This window comes from Eublepharis macularius, chromosome 7, assembly GCF_028583425.1.
Source record: "Eublepharis macularius isolate TG4126 chromosome 7, MPM_Emac_v1.0, whole genome shotgun sequence".
NCBI lineage: Eukaryota > Metazoa > Chordata > Lepidosauria > Squamata > Eublepharidae > Eublepharis > Eublepharis macularius.
In genome coordinates, this window is record NC_072796.1 from 19,971,689 (window position 1) to 19,995,897 (window position 24,209).

General features: G+C 43.0%; 1 protein-coding gene across 3 annotated transcripts in view; it reads left to right on the forward strand.

The window, feature by feature from the left end:
* Positions 1–24,209, forward strand: part of ANKH (ANKH inorganic pyrophosphate transport regulator) — a 141,833-nt gene that overhangs the window by 77,600 nt on the left and 40,024 nt on the right. For 2 of the 3 annotated variants that reach the window (XM_054984978.1, XM_054984980.1), the window contains exons 2-6: positions 10,563–10,779; positions 16,041–16,159; positions 17,537–17,620; positions 20,742–20,912; positions 23,748–23,882. In XM_054984978.1, the coding sequence (XP_054840953.1) occupies positions 10,563–10,779; positions 16,041–16,159; positions 17,537–17,620; positions 20,742–20,912; positions 23,748–23,882 (726 nt within the window). The remainder of the gene's footprint in view (positions 1–10,562; positions 10,780–16,040; positions 16,160–17,536; positions 17,621–20,741; positions 20,913–23,747; positions 23,883–24,209) is intronic. The other variant, XM_054984979.1, reaches the window with a different exon arrangement.

A 24,209-nucleotide genomic window follows, 5' to 3' on the forward strand; every position in this document is an offset into this window, starting at 1 on the left:
TCCTTCTCTGTAAATGTCAGCCGGCATCTTCTCTTTTTTGCTCTTGATGTAATCACTCAGTGCCCTGTTTTCTTTTTCCTTATGTTTGTTTTACTTGTAACCAGGTTTTTTTTCTTTCTGGGTAAAGAGGTGGTAGAACTCAGTAGGTTATCCTTGGAGAAAATGGTCGCATGGCTGGTGGCCCAGCCCCCTGATCTCCAGACAGAGGGGAGGGGTTTAGATTTCCCTCCGCGGCGTGCGGCGTGGAGGGCAATCTAAACTCCCCTCTGTCTGGAGATCAGGGGGCGGGGCCACCAGCCATGCGACCATTTTCAAGAGGTTCTGGAACTCCGTTCCTCCGTGTTCCAGCTGAAAAAAAGCCCTGCTTGTAACAATCCTCGGCCACCATTATTTCACAGCAAATAAGGCCTATCCATGTCGTTTTGAGGATGTAGGGCATATTGGCTATCATGATTTTCCATGTTTTGCAATGTAATGTATCCAATTTGGCTTGTGTCCAGTCGACAATTCCAGTGTAGTATCGAATCACTGGGATGGTGTTTATAGCATGAATTATATTTCCTCTGTTTAGTTTTTTGACTTGAGTATTTTTCAAACCCTTTTTATGTATTCAGCACAAGTCTTCTTTTTCACTATTGAATATTATTAGCTTGCAATATACCTAAATATTTGTGGGTTTTTTTTCATAGTCTAAGCCTTTGATTCTGTTTCCACCTGATTCATTAATCTTCTGTGAACCATCACTCCCCTCGTCTTGCCTCGTTGCCCCTCAACCGCCTGGTGCTCGGGGAGCACTTCCCCAGGCCTCAGGAATGACCAGAGGAGGGGGTTGCACCACTGGGTTTCTCCTCTAGCCCTCTGGGTTATGACCGTGTGTCCCATAGGCTGCTCTCAACTTCTTAATCCCTGGCCTGTCTTTTATGGCACTTCTGTCCCACTCCCACCCTGGTGGCAGCCAATGCTCCGTGGTCTCCTTTGGACCCTCCCACCCATCTAACTGGGGGGAGAAGCACAGCTGCCCACCTGCCATTCACGTTCCCTCCACCCCTTATTTTTGCCCAGAGGCGGCTCTGGGGGCTTGCTGGCCATGTCCTCGTCTGATGCTGCCCATCCCACCCTCCTTGCTGGGCATGCCTGGCCTGACTCTGGTGAGTGTGGCTGCCATCCACAGGACTCCAGGGATTAGGCCGGGCTTGTTGCTGGCTGTCTTGGAGTGCAGAGAGATGATGCAGGCTGCCGAGCCATAAGTGTTGCCTCTGCCCCCAGCTCTTTGGTTGCTGCCTTTTCCAATAGCGTCTTTCCTGTTGGCCACTTTGTCACCACTTCTTCTGCCCCCTGCCATGGTGAGTTAACCCTGGGAAGTAGCAACTCCTGGCTCTACCTTCATTGGAAGATTGGACTGGAAAGATGATAGACGTAGCTGAGATGGTCAAACTTAAAGTGTTAATTAGAGACAAAACACTATGTTCATGGCAAATTGGAAACCCTTTATGGACTATCTGTGAGAGGCGAAGAAAAATGAATTATTGATTTGTGGTTTTGATTTTTAAGAATAAGGATCTGGGATATCAAGAAGATGAGATAGAGAAAAAAGAGATTTAATTAGACCACAATCTGATTGATACTAAAGGAGAAAGTGCTGTAGGCGAAAAACTGTAATGGATTAATAATATGCTTATTATGCTTTTTACTGGTTTTTTTTTTACTTTGTATGTAGGCCACTGTTGGCTCTTTGTAGTTGTATTTTTGTTATGTTTTACTTTCCTTCTTTGCTCTATCTTTTAACTTTTCTACAATAAAAATAAAAAATAATTTTAAAAAAAGGAAGAAGCAACTCCTCTGGGCTTGCTGGCCCCATCATGAGTGGGGGGACTGCAGCAATGCCTCACCCCGGCGAGGGCAGGGGGGTTGTAACACCCCCAAGCCTGGGACAGACGGTCCCCTCCGACATCTTCCCTCGTTTTATTGATAGCATTGCATGTTTTTCAGTTCCAAAGTCCATAGCTATATCTTGGCTAAATATTTGAACTTGTGGGGAGGAGGGTGTCAAACAGGTTTATTTTGGCCCCTTTGCTTTTTAAACTGTATCTAAACAATGTTGTTCCTTCAGGCCCTGAGTTCTTTCCAACATTCTTGGGGTCAGAAAGAACTGATTTTCCTCTATGCAGATGGCATGGTGTTGGTGTCCTTAACTTGGATCACTTTAAGAAGGATATTGTACAAACTGGACAATTTCTGTAATAAAGGAGACATCGAAGATTGAAATGGCTAATAGATGGCAATCCTATTGAACGGTGTAGAACCTTTAAGTGTCTTGGGGGTGATGTTTAGTGAAACTCTCTTATGGTAAGTCCACTTGGCAATAACAAGTGCCTCAGAAACTACTAGGGCCATCTTAAAATATCACAACTCAAAATGAGGATTTTTAGTTGAGTTGGCCTTGAAACTGTTTCAGTGTAAGGCCATCCCCCAGCTTCTGCATGGTGCAGAGATCTGGGGCAGGAATGAGTGTCTGAACCTAATCCTGGAATCAGTCTGAAATATCTTTTTAAAGAGGGTTCTAGCTTTGCCTTGCGGTACTCCGGTGGCTTTACTAGGGGCTGAACTCAGGTTTACTTCTATCAGAGCCCGTTTGCAGTCGACCTTATTTAGATTCTGGAGAACGCAAAAGAAGCTTTTTGCTGCTCTTATGGCAAAGCAATGGACTTGCCGTATTCAGATGCCACCTGCACAATTGGCTATAACAACATCGGCCGTTTTCACTCTGCTTACCAGCCTCGGAACATTGCACCAAGCTCCCAGAATGACAGCGTCTTACTGGCACGATTTCGCCGTTCTCGCGCAAAATCGCACCAGGAAGACGCTGTCGTTCCAGGAGCTCGACATCATGTTCCGAGGCTGGTAAGCAGTGTGAAAACGGCCATCCTCTATTGTTATTCTCTGGCGGATGACTTTCAGGGAGTCCCCTAGTCCAGTCTCAACATACGAGATTGGAAGTTTAAATCGATGCTGCACTGGATAGAAGTACGATTCTCTGTTCCACATTTTCTCCCTGGCTCAAGTTGTTCAAAAAGGACCACGGCACAGCCTCTTATTTGACCAATATAATCTTTCCCAGTCTTAGAACAGCTTTAACTTCCCTGTGGTTTCAAACCGCAGCCATCCTAGATGATCGTTATACATAAAATACCTATTGCTGTCTACTTATGTATTTGTGGAGCCTGAGCCCCCAAAGCTCATTCACACTATATTTTGTTCTTCCCCTTGTATACAGAGCCCAGAAATAAATTCCTCACAGTAGTCTTAAAAGGCATTGATTCTTCTCCTGTAATGGAGAAATTAACTTTCCTTCTCACTGATTTGGATCCATATGTCTCATAAAATAGCTCAGTTCGCATCGACAGCTGAGAAAATTCGGGCTTGAGCTGTGCTTAATGGCCGAGACTCCTTCACTTGTGCTTAATGAAAGTGCTGTGTGTTTTAATATGCTTTTATGTGCTTTAAGCATTATAGCTTTGTCATTTGTTGCTTTTTGTTAATGTTTTATTTGTGCATTTTATTTGCTTGATTGTGATGGCCTTGGCGACATGCAATAAATGTTTTTCTGATACTTTAAGACTTATTTTTGTATCCCTCCATGTGTATGCTTTGTATGCCTCCACACCCCACCGAAATGATGTCACTTCCACTAGTGACATCATTGTGGCGGGGGCAGGAGCGTACTCCCTTTTGCAAGGGCCATCCCTGACGCAAAGCATATGTGTTCTCTGGTCCCCTCCACACAACATCACTTCCAAAAGTAATGCTATTGCAGCGGGATCTAGAGGCTTGCACACCCACTTGCTCCAATGCTTTATAGTGGCGGGTGATCATTGGGTAGCTTATTTCCTCTTGCCAATGACCGTTGATCAGCAGCCAGAAGGGCAAACCACCAGCAGTGTGCACACCTGGCAATCCTAATTTCAGAAGAAAAGGCAGCTAGTGAACCTAGAAAAATGCTTTGAGAGACTTTGATAATAAAAAAAACGACAACCCTAGTAGCAGAAAATGCCTCTAAAATTCATGTAATATTGCAAATCTGGAATGATGACGTCTATGATAATCTGGTATTATTCTTTCCTATGAATTTGCACAGGTACCAGAAATCACATTAACTTGTCTTACTGGTCTCAACGTTTTTGAAACTGTACACAAGACAATGTACCTGAACACACTTGTGATATGTAGCAACTGTTCATCGATGAAAAGTGCTAGGCCATTGCAAGCGTAACGATTGATGGTGATTTCAAATCTTGCTTAAGATGGAATAGTGGTTTCTGTTAATGGTGATGCTGCAGTAACTCTTAACCATGATACTGACTAGCGTGAGTAGGGCAAAGGGAAATTCAACTCAAAAGGGTTTTGTCTAGGGAGATCATGAACAGTCCAGTGGACCTGCTCCCCTAGGGCTTTGTTTTATGTGCAGGGGTCACTTATCTCCCTTGAGATCTACTGACTCTGTTGGCGCTTTGTTAGAAAAAGTGTACATCATGGGTTGGATCTAGTGGTTGGAGACCTTCCCCTCTCCCAGCACCCATTTCCAATCTAGGGGAAGTTGATTCCCAGGGCCATGGGACCCACGTGGAGGTCAGTGGGCTGCAGTGAGGAGGGGTAAGTGGGTGAAATTGCCATTCTTTTCTCTTCTGTCCACAGAGCTGACTGTTCTGTCAGTGGAGGAGGGGGCAAGGAGGAGTGAGTTTGCCCCCTTTCCCCGTCTCACGACAGCCCACTGTCTCACAACTCTGTTACTCCACAAGAGTCCTGTGATCCTGGGAATAAACAATTTTAGGGATTAGAAACAGCTGCTGAGTGAAGGGAAAAGTGGAGAAGATCCCCAGTCCTTGGCCGTTTTCACACTGCTTACCGGCCACGGAACATTGCGCCGATCTCCCTGAATGACAGCGTCTTCCTGGCACGATTTCGCGTGAGAACAGCAGTTCTTGAAATTGCGCCAGGAAGACGCTGTCATTCAGGGAGCTTGGCGCGATGTTCCGTGGCCGGTAAGCAGTGTGAAAACGGCCCTTGTAACCGTGGATTGCTGGATCCAACCCTGCGTAATACTGGTTGCTGGGAGTAGTCCCTGAAATAATGTGAGGTACTGTAAATGTACTTGACTTGGATGACCCAGGCTAGCCCTATCTTGTCAGATCTTGGAAGCTGAGCACAGTTGACACTGGTTAGTATTAGGATGGGAGACCACGGTCTCGACACAGAAACAGGCAATGGCCAACCTCCTGTGTTCGTCTCTTGCTTTGAAAATCCTAGAGTCGGCTGTAATTTGATGGCATTTTACAGACACATAGTAAGTGATTCATGCATAGATAACGCCCCCTCAAGCCTCTTAATTTTAGGCGCTGATCACAACCACTCCAACCGTTGGCAAGTGAGATGCGCTTACCCTCTTTGTTTTGAGACTGAAATCTGTACTTTGCACCCAAGGCCTTGGCTTTCCAACCTCCAGGTTCGTTCTGGGGTATACCCATGTTCAAGTCATGAATTCCAGACTCAGCTTAATTAAAATTATATTTATTAGCTTTAAGGAGTGTTGCAAAGCATAAAGCACTCAGACACTGGCAACAGACATAAAACAAAGAAACTTTACTGTTGCTAACTAAAAATCTGCCTGTCTGAAAACTTAGGAGCTTGCTACCTTAACATCTCATTGTTGGCATCTTTTAGTTGTTCATCTTACTCATCTGGCAGAACGTGTGCCCTCGCCATGCCTAGTTGGTCTGGCATGGGGACATGCTGTGGAAAGAATAGAGAAGGGAACCAGGTGTACTGAGAGGCCATGTTGTCTGGAACTCACCCAGCAACTCAAGAGCCAATCAGAGCCAAGCTGCTTATGAGCGTTATGGCTGTGAGAACATCTAGGGAGAATAGATAACAGCCTCCCAAGGTCAAATCACTAGAGAACTCTGAGACTACTCTCTGAGAGCAGAACTACAAGTGACAAAAGGCACAGATTGGACACTTGTCAGCTTCCCTCAAGTTTTGATGGGAAATGTAGGCAGCTTGGCGGAATGTTGGACAAGTGACAGTTGAAAAGTCCATTGGACAGCAGTCGATGAGCCAAGCTGCAAGACCAGGATGCCTACATTTCCCATCAAAACTTGAGGGAAGCTGACAAGGGTCCAACCTGTGCCTTTTGTCACTTGTAGTTCCGCTCTGAGATCACTTGCAGGTGTCGTTGATCAGCTTAACCTGTACATTTTACTATAGGCCTGAGCCTGCAAATACTCATACCACTGAACAAAAGTCCAGCCATTCTTACCAGAACCCGGGCTTTAACTGGTAACTTCCATACAACCTACCCAAATCCAACAGAAGGGAATTTGAAAGAACAGTCTAAACACACACACACTGGAAGAGAAAACAAAGCTGTAGCTCATTATCATGAGGAAAATGCAGCAAGAACTCTCAGGAGGCTTGGTTCTTTTTAGGGCCAAAATAGGTGCTGTAGCCACGCAAATAAACTCCAATCATATAGTATAACTCTGTGGTGATATTTAATGTGTGCCTTATGGATTTCTAAGTTTGGTTGGCCAGACTATCAACTGCTGGGTTGATGCAGGTTTCTCTCTTCATGGACCAGAGGGAGGTTGATCGTGGGTCCAGTCTTCTGTACTTCTGCCCTAAATCCTTCTATCCATTTTCTCCAGTTCATCTAGTTGTGATTAACTGCTTTCTGATGGTCTGATTCTGTTCCGGCTTATATCAGCCTAAACTTGCATAGATCATTTCTTGCTAAATTCTGCTTGTTTTGCTGTAATTCCCCCGTTTATCAGTATTCTATATGTACACACCCCCGTCCCCTTTCACTTAAAAGATATCAGTTACACAAAATGCACATCTTGGCACACTTTAACATAGAACAACGTAGCATAACACATCCTTAACACGTTTGTCATAGAAATTAACTGGTGTTGTTTTGCATTGGACTTTTCAGGCTCAGTGTAGTCTCAGGGACTTTCTATGCATCATGATTTTGGGACATTCCATGCCCATTTGATCTTTGGTTTATTCTGACCTCATGCTCTACCAGTCTTTCACGCAATGCCTGATCATTCTACTTGCCTATCTTTTCAGCCTGAATCAGTTCAAATGCTACAATCCTCCGTTTACATGATAAAAATGTGATAAACAAGACAAGTTTCTCGTCTGTGTGTGTGTGTGTGTGTGTGTGTGTGTGTGTGTGTGTGATCTGAAGGAATACTCTCTTTCATCTGTTCTGAATCTGCTATACCAATTAATTTTATTGTGTGATTGTGTTTGCATGATCTAATATGAAAGAAAAAATCCTGTTTACTCTCTACCATTCAGAATGCCCTTAAACTTTGATCACGTCTGCCCTTAGTTACTACTTCCCCCTAAATTAAAAATAGCCAGAGTATTTTAGCTTTTCCTTAGAGAGAATGTGCTTCTGTCTTCCCTTGCTTGTGATCCACTTGTTTGTGCATGCGATAGCTTTGAACTAGCAGAACAACTTTTTTGGAAATTCAGGGACAACCAGAGGGGAAAGAAACAGCCTCTCTGCAGACTCCTGCAGCCATTGTACAGTCAAGGCCAAATTTGTATTTATAGTTTTCTTCAAATTGCATTAAGGGTTACCTTCACCCTCAGCGAAACCTCTCCTGCTACCGCTGCCAGAAAGACATCGTTATTACAGTCATTTCCATGACATTCTCTCTTCTCTGGTGCTTTATGCCCCATTCAATGTAGATTTCTTAAATCATCTCTTTATCTAGATAATCAGAGCCTGAAAGGACTGTGTCAGAGGAACACACAGCTGATGAGAGACGGTTATCCTGTTGGTGATAAATTCATCTTCATTCTCTTGTACCCTTTGATATTTAATCATATTCCTGACAAGAAGGGAAATGCCTGCAGTACTTAATTGTGGGTACAACATTCATAGCTTTGTTTGCATATGTTCGTATAAATCTTAGGAGGCATTTTTTCTTTTTTGCTGTTGCTAAATCTATGGCCACTATTTCTGCAGACAGAAAATGAAAGAAAAATTCATAATTGCCCTTAGCGAGTATAGTAGGTGTCCTAATTATTTTATTTAAAGGCAAACAAGGCCACAGGTAAGAGGCCTTGGGGGGGAAGATAAGAGCTCTTTTAATGAGCTCACACTAAAAAGTCTGCAGCTGTGCAGATCCCATAGACTGATTATTTTATATTCTGCTTTATGGCCCACAAGGCCCCGCAAGGCAGCACAAAACAGAATACAGCAACATTAAAATATTTCTGATAACACAGAGATAAGCTGAGTACTAGACAGAAATAGATACATAGATGCAGAGTACAAGCTGCGTTTGTGTATGAACTCTCTCCTGAACATTGAAGGAGCAGGAAAACGTTGGAACCTTTTTTCCCCCTTTCAAGTGGCAAACAAAAAAAAGTATTCTGGGACTGGGAGGCGGAATTTTACCTCAGAATTAGGGTTGCCATCCTACAGGTGGTAGTTGGCAATCTTCCAGAATTACAACTGATCTCTAGGCCACAAAGATCAGTTCCCCAGGAGAAAAAATTAGCATCAGCAGCTCATTTCTATATATAAGACTCTATTAAAGGAAAAGGATATTTCTCTTTTTCAGGGCTTTTTTGGAACGGAGTTCCAGAACCTCTTGACAATACTTGGTAATGGTGCTTGAAAATAATATTATTTCAAAGAATCCTGTGTATTTCTTCCTCATATCCCTCATGAGAGTTCTGCCACCTCTTTTCCCAGAAAAAAAACCCTGCTCTTTTTTATTGTATGTGCGGGTGCATGTGTGTGCATGCATGCGTGCTGGTCAACAGATTTTTATCATGTGTCCAGTATTTTTGTTGGAACCATCTGGCAACCCTAGACTGCTGGGTTTGGTTGTGAGGTAAATAATTACATTTTATTTTAATCTCCAATCCAGTTGTAATCACCTTGCAATTACATGGGAATCTGGATGGGAATGCATTTAGGGTTGCCAAGTGCCCACCAGGTAGCTGGCAATTACTGGGAGGTGGCAAACCACCTGGCAATCACCCGCCACCAGTAGGCATCCCAGACAAACGCAAGGTGCGTACTCTCCCAGCTGGGCCCGACAATGTCCCTTCCTGAAGTTACATTATTGCACTGGCTGCAGGACAACTCTCCTGCTTTGCATAGGGCCAATTTTGGCCCCAACAGGAGCATTCCCAGGGCCGGTGCGATGATGTCACTTCCAGAAGTGATGTCATTGTGCACTGGCTGAGAGCCAAAGAAAATGAAGCCCAGAAAGTACCAGGTCCCCCCTCCCGCTGGTTGCTTAGCAACCCAACGTGCGTTGAATCAAGAAACAACTCATTTACTTCCAAGAGACCCAGATGAGCTCTGTAAGGCAGATGCCTTACAGATAGGCTAGTTGACCTTTTTTGGAAAATGAAAAATATTCTTTCTGGCTGATTGACTGAATATATATTTGTTCTTAACTATAAGGAGGAATTCCAGAAAAATAAGCAGTATATTAAAATGAGGCAGAAAAAGGTCATTCTAGTGGCAGTACTAAGAACACTTTCCTGGGAGTAAGCACCATTGAATAAAACAAGATTTACTTCCAAGTAGATCTGCTTAGGATTGACCCTAGTAGCCTAGCTGATACTATGAACCTTTAGTAGTACATTTTAATATTCAGCTTACTAAGTTTGAATCTGGGATGATAAAAACAAAACCAAATATTTTATATCAAGTGACTTCTCAATAACAACACATTGGGTAACTACAATTTTTTTCTTTTGTTTTCTGAGCCATGATCCAGGACATATAAAAAACAACCTTACATGCAATGTACTTTAACCAATTATATTTAATGATGGTATTTTAGATTTTCCTATTGTTACTTGAAAAATACATGATGTGTCCCCCCCCCCCCCAAATCAACAAATTTATCTGACTAGGATCTCTTTTACTCTCCTGAAATATGTAAGAATTTGGTTAATGATATTGCCATCAGTAATTATTGTGTAAATTATGTATCGGTTTGAAATATAAAGATGTCATATAACAGCTGAACTATTGTCTCTTAAAAGTTTTCCTTTTCCTTCAACTAAACATTAAGCAGATTCTTTGTCATAGTCTTCTATGTCCGTGATATCTCTGTTCCGGCATTCCTTCCCCACTTTCATTTATTATTTGGATACATATTCAGTACTAATATAAAAAGTGGGTAGCCATTATTGTTAGCCATTCAGATCATGTTTTTCACGCACAGACAAATACTTGAGAATTAGCAACATCCCAAATGTCAAAGTTTTTGAGATTCAAAGCTGGTATCTGAAGAAGGGAGCTTTGACTCTCAAAAGCTCACACCCTGAAAATCTTGTTGGTCTCTAAAGTGACCTTGGACTCAAATCCTGCAATTTTATCATGCATGCATGTGTTTATTATTTGCCATCATTCTGTAGTACAATAGATACGAAACTAATGCTTTCTGTCATTTTGAGTTTTTGAAGATTGTTAGCATATATATTATGCTTTATTTTTCTCTGTTTTTGATCCACAGGCCTTAAACAGAGGTATCGCAGCCGTCAAGGAAGATGCTGTAGAAATGCTAGCTAGCTATGGATTGGCCTACTCCCTCATGAAGTTCTTCACTGGTCCAATGAGTGACTTCAAAAATGTGGGGCTGGTGTTTGTTAACAGTAAAAGAGACAGAACCAAAGCAGTTTTGTGTATGGTCGTGGCTGGTGCAGTGGCTGCTGTATTTCATACCTTGATAGGTAAGCCTTTCTACCCATTACTAGTAACACTGACTATTCCTTGTGTAGACAAGTTGATTCATTTTTTCCTCTGTGAAACTTGCCCTCTTATTGTTGTCTGTGTTATGTGCCGTCAAGTCGCCTCCAGCTTACGGCGACCGTATGAATGAAAGATCTCCAAAATGTCCTGTCGTTAACAGACTTGCTCAGATCTTGCAAACTGGGGGACGTGGCCTCCTTTATTGAGTCATGACATCTTGTTCTCTTCTCCTACTGCCTTCCACTTTCCCTAGAATTATTGACTTTTCTAGAGAATCTTGTCTTCTCATGGTGTGACCAAAGTACGATAGCCTCAGTTTTGTCATTTTAGCTTCTAGGGAGAAAGCAGGCTTGACTTGGTCTAGAACCCACTTGTTTGTCTTTTTATCCATCCGTGGTATCTGCAAAACTCTCCTCCAGCACCACATTGCAAATGAATCAGTTTTCTTCCTGTCAGCTTTCTTCGTACATGTTCATTTAGGTTTTGAAGGTCTGGGTAAGGTCTTAGGGCTAGACAGCTTAGGATTTTACTGCCTAAAAGGCCATCCTCACCCCATTGGCCATGTCTCAAACTGTTCACAAGCAATGTTGCAAAACAATAACAGCTTGGCTGGAATACAGGGCAAGCAGCTGGGATTCAGAAACCCAATCTCATCAAACTAAATTATGGAGAAGAAAGTCTTCATCCACCAGTCATGAGCACACAGGCCATCAGCCCACCAGGACTTTATCTCTGATGACTATAATGGTCGTTCTGTCCCTATAGAGAGTGAAGGAGGAAATCACTGTTTGTGTAGATGAGTTCTGTCTTCTGAGCCGTTCACACTAACATAAATCCTCCTTGTTACAAAAATCCCTGCAATTAATCTTTCGGGCTAAGTGGTTGGTGGCACCTTCTTTGGAGGGGGCCATAAAATTGAGCTTGTGTGTCCAGACTTTATGAAACTTGGACAGTCTTTAGAGGACAGTCAGGAGTAGACACTTTCCAAATTTGGTGAAGTTTAGTTGAAAAATGACCCTCCTGCACACATACACACACTGGATAACCCCCAGATTGATTTTCCCATAGGAAACAAATGGCTGAATTTTTCTCTGGTTCAATATTCTCAGTTCAGATTTACCATTTGTTTTTGTTTTTTTTATAGGGATAGGGATTGTGGGAAAGTGAATCCTTAGCAATTGTTTTGAAAACTCTGTGTCTCACCTAGACTTACTTCTGCATCCCACCAGTGATACGTGTACCATCAGTTCAAAACCACTGCTGTAGCTGATGTTTGTGACTGATTCTGTGCTTTGAGTTACCCTGCAGGAAGATTCTCACATTATAATGTAAACATATATGCAAATGATATTATGTATGCATCATACTGTGCAAATCCTATCCCAAGTCCTAGTTTTGTGTTTAGGCTACATGACATGTACAGTTGGATTCTGAGCTTCATCCCTTTCATCTTAAGATGATGCAAGTCACTTACCTTATCATTAAAATGTCTCTAATAATATATTCTTACCTCTTCTTAAGCCTTGCACAACGATGGCCTCCTTTGCATGAGCCTTGTGGGGCACAGCAAAGTCGGTTATTGGTGCTGAATATTTTCTTCTCAGAACTAGTGGAGAGAGAAAAAAACCCTTTTCACGTGTGCATTAATGCATCTTAAAGTCACCTATAACCTGCATAGTGAGTTTAACTCGGTCCTACCGTATCTGTGGTACCTCTCAGTTCCCCCAAATTAGGTTAGTTCAAGCAAATTAACTAATGCAGCCTTGCGGTTCCGTGCCACTCTGGCCAGCTACCTCCTCATTATATCAGATTTCAGAAGATGTTTTTCAGATTTGCCACCAAGCCGATGAAAACGTGCCTGAGAAAATGCAACCTTTGCCCAGATTCACTTGAGAAGATGTGGCAATAGGAGAGACCGCTATCCAAGTCTCTCGATAAGGTCTTTGAAAACAAACCATAATAACCTAATCAAGGAGGACTTTCTTTTGATGATGCAATGATGAAGTCAGCTGGATGAAACATAATCCTCCAAAAGTTAAGCTGGAGATTCATCTGAGTGCATAAATACATTCTGTGAAATGGAGGAGGGGGGGATCTAATAAACCCCTAACACTGCTGTTTAGAACTATCCAGTTTTGTTCGTAAAGTGGGGAGAGGGGAGGAGATACTGCAAACTGTTATTTTCAGGTATTATTACAGCTCAGAATTTCAGATTTGTAATGATCAGGGACCCACACATTTTGGCTGGCCCTGGTTTCCCGGGAATGCACAGAGGACTTCGGTAAGGTAGATGGTCAGTCTTTGATAATGTCAGGATTCTAAAGACTGTATGGCTAAAATACATTCTGTGAAATCTATGCACAAGCATTTCTGATTGATAGACAGTGGCACCAGTGCGCCGCAACCGAGATCTGAGCCAGTACTGTGGGCGTGTTAAACTCTTGCTGTACACAATTTCACCAACCTTAAGCAGCCTCCCAGATCTGCCCTTCACTATGTTAGAAGAAATATATAAGCAACTAGAATGTGGTGAAATAGTCGCTTCAAGTTACTATTATGTGTTGGGGGCAAGGCTTTTTTTCAGCGGGAACGCGGTGGAACGGAGTTCTGGCACCTCTTGAAAATGGTCACATGGCCGGTGGCCCCGCCCCCCGATCTCCAGACAGAGGGGAGTTTAGATTGCCCTCCGTGCCGCTCAGCGGCATAGAGGGCAATCTAACCCCCCCTCTGGAGAGGAGGGGGCGGGGCCACCAGCCATGTGACTATTTTCGCCGAGGGCGATTTAAACTTTAAAAAACTCCCCCCTTGTTCCAACTAATCCAAAGTGACGTCATTGTGCGGTCCTGAGTTCCACCACTGAGTTCTACCACCACTTTTCCCAGAAAAAAAGCCCTGGTTGGGGTCCAGGATCAAACTCTCCTCCTGTGCCATTGGCCTGATTTGAATTCTAGGTGTGTGGCTGCTCTTTCCAATGCAAAATATATTTCCTAAAGTCTCACCTAGCTTGGCTCTTAGAAGCAGCAATTATCCCTTTCGCTGCTTTTGAGTTCCTTAAAATCTTGGAATCAAGTGAGTAAATGACCCTGCCTGTTTCCCAAGTTGAAATGAAGGACTAGGCTCATTCTTGGCTCCAGAATTTGCAAGCATCGGGAAGCTGTGAGACTCTCTTGTGCTGCTTTTGAAAACCTTCACGGCAAAGTCAGTCATATTTTGAAGGTGTTCAAAAACAAGTGAACAATTTTCACTGGTTTGGTAGGCCTACAAATCTTGGCAAAAATGGGACAATAACCCCACCTTCTCCAAGTCCTCTGAGGACTGGGGGATGGGGTAGGAAGGAAGAGAGGTCTCTCTCTTCCTCTTGGCATGCAGATCCCCCACCCCAAGTTCTATGCATTTTCTGGGGAATTCAAGGCAGATATTCTGGGATTTGTCCAATGGTTATCATGAATCTGGTGACCGTGTTTTGGGGATCTTTGTAATAGGGCCTGATTCATCATTGTGGTTAAAGTACAGTCCCACATGGGTACTGATCATGCACACACCTTCTGTGGGAGAAACTTCTAGAGTTCTAAAGCAAGCCACTGACCCTGTCACATGCCCAACTTTCCCACCTTTTTTCTGGCACACTGAGGGGGAGGTGGACCACCTTCCTTCAGTCTTCTATCTGCCACCACTGGACAGCTCAGCATAAGTATCCAGACAATTGAAAAGGAGTGAGCTCACAATGGGCTCGGAGGGAAGGATGCCTGATCACACTGGTGATTACTTGAGAAACATCAGTGACAGGGAAGTGCAACCGTGTTTCAGGTTTGTAGAAAGATCCGTCTTGTTTGTTCATGACTCCAGTCTCTGGATTTAAGCATCTGCATATTTTGCCATGTTGAGAATTAGATACATTAATTGAAGAACACACTAGTGTATTTGTATGTTTCAATTATAGTTCATGCCCTGGGGATGGAGCTTTAACTCCAGCAAGCCCCACAAGAAGTTAAAGAGGAAAAAAAGAACACTTTGTGGTTTGAAAAGGTAGAGTTGGTAAAGAATAGATGGAGGTAATGGAGAGAGAGAAGAAAAAGCTTAAGGAAAAGCCATTGAAGAGAGGAGGAAGAAGCAGGCCCACTGACTAACAGAACAGCAGTGGAAAACATACAGCTACCCCTTGAAGGAAGCATGATTTCCAGTGGTAGAGAGAGGAGCCCATCGCATATGACTTCCTCTGTGGATTGACTCTATGTACCGAGGGCAGGCACGAGTGCTGTGGCCCCACTTCCACATGGTCATAAACATATACATGGGCGCTTCCTTCACACATAGGTGCCATGTTCACAAGCTGGCAACCATGCAGAGGCGTGCTGAGTGCTCATTCCTCCTCTCTGTGCATTCAGTCAATATGCGGAGAGGTCTTGTGTAGAGGGGCTTAGACTGGCCAGTTAGTGGTATGTAATCCTGGCTGTTAACCTGAAGAGACTCTGGGTTGGATCCTGGAGTGCCACTCTGCTTTCAGAGGTGCTTTACTCCAGTGGAAGGAAGCTGGTATCAAGAGTAGACTGCAGCGGGAGGAAAATGCTTCTACTAGTTGAATGGATCGGTGGGATCCAACCCTCTAGAGTAGATGGTAAAGTATAACTATCTTAAAGCGTTCCAGGGTTTTAACTTTGCTAAATTAAATCTGTAAAAAAATAGTTATTTTTATAATTCTTGTTATAATTTGATATCATTTTATGTAACTTATATTCAGGGCTCTGACGGGTGGTGGATCACTCTCCTGCACATCAGTGGCCCGATCCTGACCATTTTGGGCCCCTTTTCAGCCATTTTCAGCCCCTTTTTGTCTTTTTGGGTCTAATTTCGGACCTGAATGGCCAGGATTGGGTCCAAAACAGCCAGAACAGGTGATGTCAGGGGGTATGGCATATGCAAATCAGCCATGCTAATGACACACTTCCGGTGATGGCAAGAGGTGTGGCATATGCTAATGAGTTATGCTAATGAGTTATGCTAATGAGTTCCTCCAGTTCTTTTTCTACGAAACGACCCCTGCTTATATTAGATCTATTGCTAAGATGGCTTACTTGTAAACAATAATAATAAAAAACCTTCAGACGTGCTGGTATTAATTATGGACGGTGGTATTGTGTGGTATTAATCTGGAAGCCTCCAAAGCATCATGTAAAATATCTGTGTTATATAAACACTTGATTTAAAAAAAAAACTAAATAATGAATCGCCCTTATTTTTACAGCATACAGTGATTTGGGATACTACATTATCAACAAGTTGCACCATGTGGATGAATCAGTGGGAAGTAAAACACGCAAGGCCTTCCTTTATCTTGCTGCCTTCCCTTTTATGGACGCCATGGTGAGTCTGCCGCTGAGATGTGTTTCCTGTTGTCTTTATTCTTGGGCTCATTTGCAGAAATTCACAGAACATCATTTGTTTACCCGAGTGCCTTGCCTGTTGCATTTGGGAACCACAGTTTGCGCTGAAGCCTTCCTCCATAAGAGAGAGAATAAGTGTGTTTGCAGCATTAGATGGAGGTAGGCAGGAGACAGGCTTTGGCTCAGTGGCAGAGCATCTGCTGTGCATACGGGAGGCTCCTCACATCTCCCGCTGAAAGGGTCACTTAATAGGTAATGTGAAAGACCTCTGTCTGAGACTTTGCGGGGCGGGGGGGGGGGGCGCTACTGCCAATCAGGAGAAAACAATATTAAACTGGTAGCTCAGTATAAAGTAGTTTCATGTTCACAATCTGACCACCTGGATTCACACTATGGTAAAATTGTGACTATACTACTGTAATGCACTCTACGTAGGTCTTCCTTTAAAGTCAACTCGGAGACTCCACCTGGTGCCGAACGCCACAACTCATTTGCTATCAGGACCTCGGTGGAGCATGTGCATTTCTCCCATTCTGCAGTCTCTCCACTGGCTTACCAGGCTCAATTCAAGGTTGTCTCAAACACATACAAAGCCACTCATGGCTTTGGCCCCTCATACCTGCAGGACTGCCTCTCTGCATATGCTCTGCCAGTAGCTGTGCTCCTCAACAGGGCCTTCTGTAGATAGCACCCTGAAGGTGGGCAAAATCAGCAGCTGCCCACCACACACGCTATCTCTGTGGTATCCCCCACCTTATGGAACGGCCTTCTTGAGGAACTCAGGAAAACTCCCAGTCTCCTTGCTTTCCACAAACTCTGCAAAACCAAATTATCCAACAAGGCTTTTTTACTCAGGTAATAGGGCTCGGAGGAAATGGCTCGGAGAGTTGTCTTGGTAAAGAGGCAGGGACTGTAGACTGTTGTGCTAGATACTGTCTGTTGATGTAGATATTCTCCTACTGGGTAGGTGCCATGTTTAGAAGAATGCCTGCTGTGTTCCAGCAATAGTTCATCTCTGTGTTCAGATTTATATTTGTTTTCAAAATTCTGCAAATAAAAACAAATTTTACTTGTTTATTGGATGTCCTAGCTGTTGTTCCTACAGACTTGTACTGTGTAATCTGCCTTGGGTCTCAGTGAGAAAGGCAGATGGATGGATGGATGGATGGATGGATGGATGGATGGATGGATGGATGGATGGATGGAAGGAAGGAAGGATGGAAGGAAGGAAGGAAGGAAGGAAGGAAGGAAGGAAGGAAGGAAGGAAGGAAGGAAGGAAGGAAGGAAGGAAGGAAGGAAGGTTAAAAAGCATCCATTTTTGTCAGTCTCACTTTTTTCATTGTTCTGTCCTGTTCAGGCTTGGACCCACGCAGGCATTCTTCTGAAACACAAATACAGTTTCCTGGTGGGATGTGCCTCCATCTCAGATGTCATCGCTCAGGTAAGAAGTTGCTCCAGTATTTCTACTGCAGAAGAGGTTCAGCCAAATTTCCACCATGCTTGTACTTGGAAGATGCTGTGTTTGCAAAAAGTATACGTAGTATACGTAGTGTCTCCCTATAATTGGGCGTAAATTGGCGCTTGATCAACATCATCACTTAGAAATCATCCCTACGTAAATATTATGCTATGGATTTTTAACAGTGGAATCCTAAGCACCGTTACCCCCTTCTAAGCTCATTGACTTCAGTGGACTTAGAAGGGTGTAGTACTGCTTAGGATTACACTGAAGATTGACTAGTGGTGCATATTGTTGATGATACGGTGCTGTATGTTCACTGCAAACCTGCAGATCCCTCTAATAGCACACGTGATGGTCCTATACCTCTCATTGCGGTGGTGAAAGAGGAAAACAAACAAAACGGGATGCGTGTTCTAAGGGTTGGGGATTTCTAGCCAATTAAACAGAAAAAAATATTAGTTTATATAATATTAATAAACATAAACAGTAAACTAATAAATAAATAAAATATTAGTTTAAAAACTGAGGAAGAAAAGAATGGTCTGACAAGCACGGAATGTGTTTATTGTCTTATGTGAGCCCAGGAATGTTGAAAGACAATTGGGCATCAGTGGGAAAAGGGGGAGGAAGAAAGGAGGGCTGGGGAAACTGACCTGCTCAAGCCGGCGCTGTTGATAGTACCTGGGAGAGTAGAGTCAAAGAGATGCGCACTGCGGAGCTTAAATCTTCCAACCTTAATTCCACTCTTTCCCCTTAGCCCGGAATGATGTAAACTTGTCAGGGCTCTGCCCTCGTCAAAGCAAATAAAATCTTGGCAGGGGAATGGGTGGGAAAGCACCCCCTCCCATCCTAATTAATTACACCACCACTTAAAGGTTCGTGAAGCTGCTAAAAGGGCAGAGCCATTAGCCACTTACAGTATCTTGGAAGGCAGGGGGTGAAATTAGGGTGGGGGGATTTGTGCTGCAACGTGCAAGTTTCCCAACCCCCGTTTTTCACTCCTTAAACACAGAATAGGAAAGAGGTTGTGGTTTTTTAAAAATCCACCTGTACATTGTACAGCTCAAATTTAGGGTTATGAGAGCAGCTTTCGGCTCAGTTAACTCCAGACCTCAGCCATTGTGCTGTAGCTCTGGACTGCTTCAACAGTGGGAACCCTCTCATCTAACTTTGCAACTCAGCAGCGTCATACTGTTTTTGCTATGAGGCAGGGGAATTCCCTAAAAATTTGTTTTTCTCCCATCCTTGGATTCATCGTAGGTCCCTAGCTTTTTGCTGTTCTTGTTGTTTGACTGCATAATGTTTTTTATATATCTATCTCCTTCTTTTTGTTTGTGCCGGTTTGAGTAACTGTTGCTGCAGATGCAGAGGAGTTAGCCATGTTAGTCTGTAGTAGCAAAATCAAAAAGAGTCCAGTAGCACCTTTAAGACTAACCAACTTTATTGTAGCATAAGCTTTCGAGAATCACAGTTCTCTTCGTCAGATGCATGCATGCATCTGACGAAGAGAACTGTGATTCTTGAAAGGTTATGCTACAATAAAGTTGGTTATTGCTACAGAAAATGCTAAGTAATGAGGATGGCGAACTGGGAATAGCATTAAATCCACTTTTTACCATGTGTATTCATCTTATCCTTTGGGTTTTCTTCCTTCTGCTCCTTTTTCAGTCCACAGCTCACGAAAGCTCCTACCCTACCACAAATTTTGTTAGTCTTATAGATGCTACTGGACTCTTGCTCTTTTCCAGTCCACTTTACACAGCTGTTGGGTGGCAGTCACTCTCAAGAGGCTTCTCCCCTCAGGCATCATGTGGTAAAGCGGCCTTGTAACAGTGTCCCTTTGAGGTAAAATCACAACTTGAAAGCACAACGGACACCTAAAATATGGTCATGTGAATTCCCTCTCAGAGCAATTTTAGCAAATCCATTTACCTCAAGAACATTATTTCATTTTCTTCTTGCCATTCCAAACCGTTAGTTTCTCTGCCCTTAACACCATGATCCTTACCAGCCCACTGAATACCTACAGATGTCAATGGGAACATTAAATCGAGACAGAGGGCACATGCTAAATTAATTTGGGGGGGGGGAGTATCATTGGTTACCACATATTCGTTTAAAACTCTTATAAACCCCAGCCGCTTTTGCTTCAGGAAATTTCAGCACAGAAGTTTGCAAACCTAGCTCAGTCAGGATTCTTTATTCTTCCATTAAAGTCATCTGGAATTTATTGGCGACCACATCGGGCTTTTTGTGTTATTTGAGCTATCAAGAGTCAACTGTTTCACATTTCCTCCTTCCACTATTAGAGGTTGTAAACTGGACGGATGGTAAAAGCGACTGTTCATAGATAAAGGAGCTAAGAGAGCTAAAATTAGTTGACAAATCATTTTTCCTGTTCAACTTGCTCTCGTTATCATATTTATCATTAATTCATTTACTGGGCGTAAACATTAGGGTTCTTAACATTTTAGTACTTTGTGATTTAAGTCCAAAGAAACAAACATTGAGTTTGTTACTTTATTTTTTAAAAAAATATTTAACATCACTTCTACATCTTAAAGAGTTTCAGACAGTTTATATACCCACATACAGGCATGCTTTTTCATTTCATTTTCATAGTTGAACTGCGCCTGGTTGCAGACGCCTGAAGACGCCACGCCCCACAGATTTGCCAGGCTATGGAGAAATCCCACCTTGGTTCCAAGCAGAGAGCAATTGCCAAATTTCCTCTCACTTGTCCTTGTGTGAAGTGACATATCCAAAGTTACGCTCAGCAATGCTGCCCATCAAGGCATTTCCTTACGTTGGACGGCAGGATGGTTCAGGCATTGCTGTCCAGGATCAAGCAAGTTCCCTCTCCAGGCACATGGACCAGGCAGCCTGTCGTTTATGTTCTGCCTTTTCCTGTGAAAGTCGCAAGTTGGACCAAACAAGTCGATGGTCTAACCTTAAATTATTTAGCAGCCAGTGCCTCTGAATAACAACAAAAGCGTACTTAATGTTCTGAATTAACATGTAAAGCATATGGTTTGTCTTGAGTATCCTGGCTGTGTCCTCGGCATTTCAATGTTCTTTTCCCTTTCTTTCCTTTTCACAGGTTGTTTTCGTAGCCATTTTACTGCACAGCCACTTGGAGTGCAGGGAGCCTCTCCTCATCCCCATATTGTCCTTGTACATGGGAGCCCTCGTCCGATGTACCACCTTATGCCTGGGTTACTACCGAAACATTCATGACACCATTCCTGACAGCAGCGGGCCAGAGGTGGGGGTATGTCTTGATGCATTAATGGATCCAACTATATGCTTTCGTCAAATATGTCGGCCTTTCAAACTGGCCCACAAAATTACTAATCCATAAATAAAAGCTTCCACCTTTCGATAGCTTTCCTTCCTGGTCACCTAAAAAAAGACTTTTTTCCCATCTAGAGCCTTTAGTAAATGATTCTTACTCGGAGAGGAAAAGAGAACATAAATCAAATAATCAAAACCCAAAACTCCCATTTCTCAAACAATAATAATATTATTTTTAAATTTAAAAAGAGAAACTAGTAAGAGATACAACAGTATCAATTTCCTCTTCATATATAAAATTGCAACAGAGTCACAATTCAGTATGATATCTGCCAATAATATAGTTCTCCATCTTTAATCCATATCTTGTTCATCAAAGTTTTAAACCAATAACAGTGAGAAAAAGGGCCTGTGGTTGCATTTTATCTTGGAACGTATTATTTTTCAATAAAACGAATGTTGCCAGAGTTCAGTCTAGTTGTTCAATCTTATAGTACGTGAATGTTGACATTAACATGAAATCCCAGGTTCACTTACACCAGTCTATTAATGATGGTGGATTTGTTCTTTTCTAGCATGTAGCAATGCAAATACAGGCAGTAATTATCAAACCCAATATAAGTTCCAAGTCCTCAGATAGGGTAATACTTTTAAGACATATATGTTATCAAAGCAAGAAAATGACCTTGTTTACCATAGGTGACTAGGTAAGGAATTACATACAGGCCTACAATGGGTGACTGTTGTGAGGATAATAACAACACACTTTGTAAACCGCTCTGAGTGGGCATTAAGTTGTCTTGAAGGGCAGTATGTAAATTGAATGTTGTTGCTGTTGTTATTATATTACTAAGTTTGTAAACAATCCAATCATGTCTTTTAAAGTGTAATAATATTACAATCTTGTATCCAGTATTTGGCAATAATACCCATTCATTTCAAAATAAGCTATTTTCCCTCATTTCTCCATGTATTTTAATGGTTTGTTGTATAGTAACTGTTAAGATGACCAAATATTTTACACAAAATGTCTTTTTGTATTGTCGAAGGCTTTCACGGCCGGAGAACAATGGTTGTTGTGGATTTTCCGGGCTGTATAGCTGTGGTCTTGGCATTGTAGTTCCTGACGTTTCGCCAGCGGCGGTGACTGGCATCTTCAGCGGTGTAGCACCAAAAGACAGAGATCTCTCAGTGTCACACTGTGACACTGAGAGATCTCTGTCTTTTGGTGCTACACCTCTGAAGATGCCAGTCACAGCTGCTGGCGAAACGTCAGGAACTACAATGCCAAGACCACGGCTATACAGCCCGGAAAATCCACAACAACCAAAATGTCTTTTTATCCCTCCCTCCTTCCCATCAGACCCATTCAATCATAGCTTCATCCCTGTCCACTTCTATAAGAGAAGCCAGTAAGATATAATGATTAGAGCGTCAGGCAAGGATCCGGGAGACCCAGTCTCAGATCCCCACTCTGCCATGGAAGCTTGTAGGAAGATTTGGGGCCAGTCACCCCCTCTCAGCCTAACCTACCTCAAAAGGTTGTTATGAGGATAAAATGGAAAAAGGAGATGGTGTCGTGAGCTGCTTTGAGTCCCCAGAGGGGAGAAAAGTAAGGTATAAATGAAGTACATTAATATAACTAGCATTTTTTCTAAGTGAGTTGCAGCAGAATTGTACCTTACAGATGTTTTTTTCCTGTTTCTTTCTCTGCTGATCATACCCATTTTAAGAAGTGTCTGTTCTCAGCTCCAAGCACAGCAAGTCAGTCTATATATAAATACAAGTGTCCTGACTGACTCATCAATGTCCAGCCCAAATCCCTGGACCTATAAACATGCAATTTGGGGAGAGCATTCCTTTCATGATATAAACACCCACTAAGAAGGGATTTTAAGAAATTTGCCCTCTAAGGGGGTAAAAAGGGGTAAAATGTGTTTTCCCAAAGGGATGCAGCTTCCCTGTGTGGCTGGCAGGCTGCTGCCTGCTTGCACCCCCACCCACTGCTAGCTCGGCCACTCTTCCTTGATTAGGCCAGCCTTTTAAGGTCATTTGCATATGCGAGCTGATTGGGGCTCACATCATTTGACACCTCACATCCCCCTCCAGAGACAGTTGGAAAACAGAGGTCATTTGTATATGCAGCCTGATTGCCCCCACATTCTAAACAGTATGCTGTTGCTATTGGGAGTCATTGAATGTGTCCTGAGGTAAATGCACATCCCAGTCTTCCCCTAAAAGTTTACTAGGGTTGCCAATCTCCTTGTGGGGCCTGGCTTTCCTGTATGGCTGGCAGGCTCCTGCCTGCTTGCATCCCCCTCTCTCAGATTGGTTAGCTGTGGAACTCTATGTTCTGAGGTAAAAATCAGGTAAAGGAAAGTAGTTAAATACCATAACAAAGCACGAGTATCAGGCTGGTTACTATATAGGTAGTGCTGCAGAAATAATGAGGAGGCATATAAAGTTCTTCCCTTGCAGAGAAGTGTGTCAGAATACCCAGGTCTATAAATACCTCACAGCACTGTACATTCATAGTTGCTGATAATACCTTTAGTTAACAGCTAAAACTGTAGTCTCATGAAATAAATGCGCAGTGCAACAATTATCCAAAAACTGCCACGTTATTAAGAACCTATAGCTTCCTTTTGCCATTGGTTTGTGTGTGTGTGGGGGGGGGGTGTTCTTTTTTCTTGCTCAACTGTTTCATTATTGGTAAGAAAACTCTTTTGCTATTTTTTGCCAGGGATGGGGGGGGGGGAGGCTGTGCTCTGAAACTGTCATTCACAAACTCTCTCTTCATTTGGCCTTTCAGGGTGATGCTACGATAAGAAAGATGTTGGGCTTCTGGTGGCCTCTGGCATTAATTTTGGCCACTCAGAGAATTAGCCGGCCGATTGTCAACCTCTTTGTGTCTCGGGATCTTGGTGGCAGCTCAGCAGCCACGGAGGTACGATTCTCTTTGGGAAGCAGTGTGTGTGTGGGAAAGCTGGGCTCTCATACCTTTACAATGCATCTACCTGTTTGCTCCCCTCTCTTCTTTCGAAATGTTGTTAAGCAGCTGAAGAACTCCAGAGAATCAAAAAGCTGCAGAATTTTACATGAAATTGTCATAAAACCTGAGCTTTACTCCTGCCCACTCCGGTAACTATGGCAATTTCTCTCAGCTCTGTCATGACTAAGGGCCAATCTAGAAATTACAGAGGCCCGTATTACTTTCCTCCGTGTTTTGAGCAGCCCAGCATTGGCACAGGGCTGTTTTTAGGGGTCGCTTGAA